Source organism: Mobula birostris, chromosome 5, assembly GCF_030028105.1.
Source record: "Mobula birostris isolate sMobBir1 chromosome 5, sMobBir1.hap1, whole genome shotgun sequence".
Taxonomy (NCBI): domain Eukaryota; kingdom Metazoa; phylum Chordata; class Chondrichthyes; order Myliobatiformes; family Myliobatidae; genus Mobula; species Mobula birostris.
The window spans coordinates 6,990,981-6,991,433 of NC_092374.1; the positions used below are offsets into that span (position 1 = coordinate 6,990,981).

Genomic DNA, 453 nt, shown 5'->3' on the forward strand with positions numbered 1-453 from the left:
AAAGTATAACACTTCCTTACTATTTTCCCCCTCTTTTTCCACTTACATATATTCATTTGTAATTTATAGTCATTGTTAAGTATTGCTCTGTACTGCTGCTGCAAAACAACAAATTTCACAACATATGCTAGTTGTGATTCTGATCCACTTCCTCCTTCCCCTCACCTCCTCCCCTACCTCCCTTCTCAATCCCTCCTCTTCTGCTTCACTCCCTCTGCTCCCCTTCCTCCCATCACCTCCTCTCCTCCTCCACTCCCTCTCTCAGCTCTATTCCCTCACACCCCTTTCACCATCTCTCCCCTCATTTCCCACCCCATCCCCGACACCCTCCGCCTCCCCTCCCCAAACCGGAGCTATTTGCTCCCGCAGGTGTTGATGTTCTTGCCGCCGGAGGCCTCCCCGACGAGGGAGACGCGGTAGTCAGTGGACAGGGTGAAGTGTGAGATACAGCCC

At 51.7% G+C, this 453-nt stretch overlaps 1 protein-coding gene across 3 annotated transcripts in view; it reads right to left on the minus strand.

Annotated features, from left to right (window-relative positions):
- Window positions 1-333: 333 nt before the first annotated feature.
- The window catches only part of egflam (EGF-like, fibronectin type III and laminin G domains), a 166,297-nt gene continuing 166,177 nt past the window's right edge, over window positions 334-453 (minus strand). For all 3 annotated transcript variants that reach the window (XM_072257543.1, XM_072257544.1, XM_072257542.1), the window contains one exon: window positions 334-453. This exon is cut by the window's right edge and continues 55 nt beyond it. In XM_072257543.1, coding sequence (XP_072113644.1) covers window positions 354-453 — 100 coding nt within the window. In that variant the 3' untranslated portion in view covers window positions 334-353.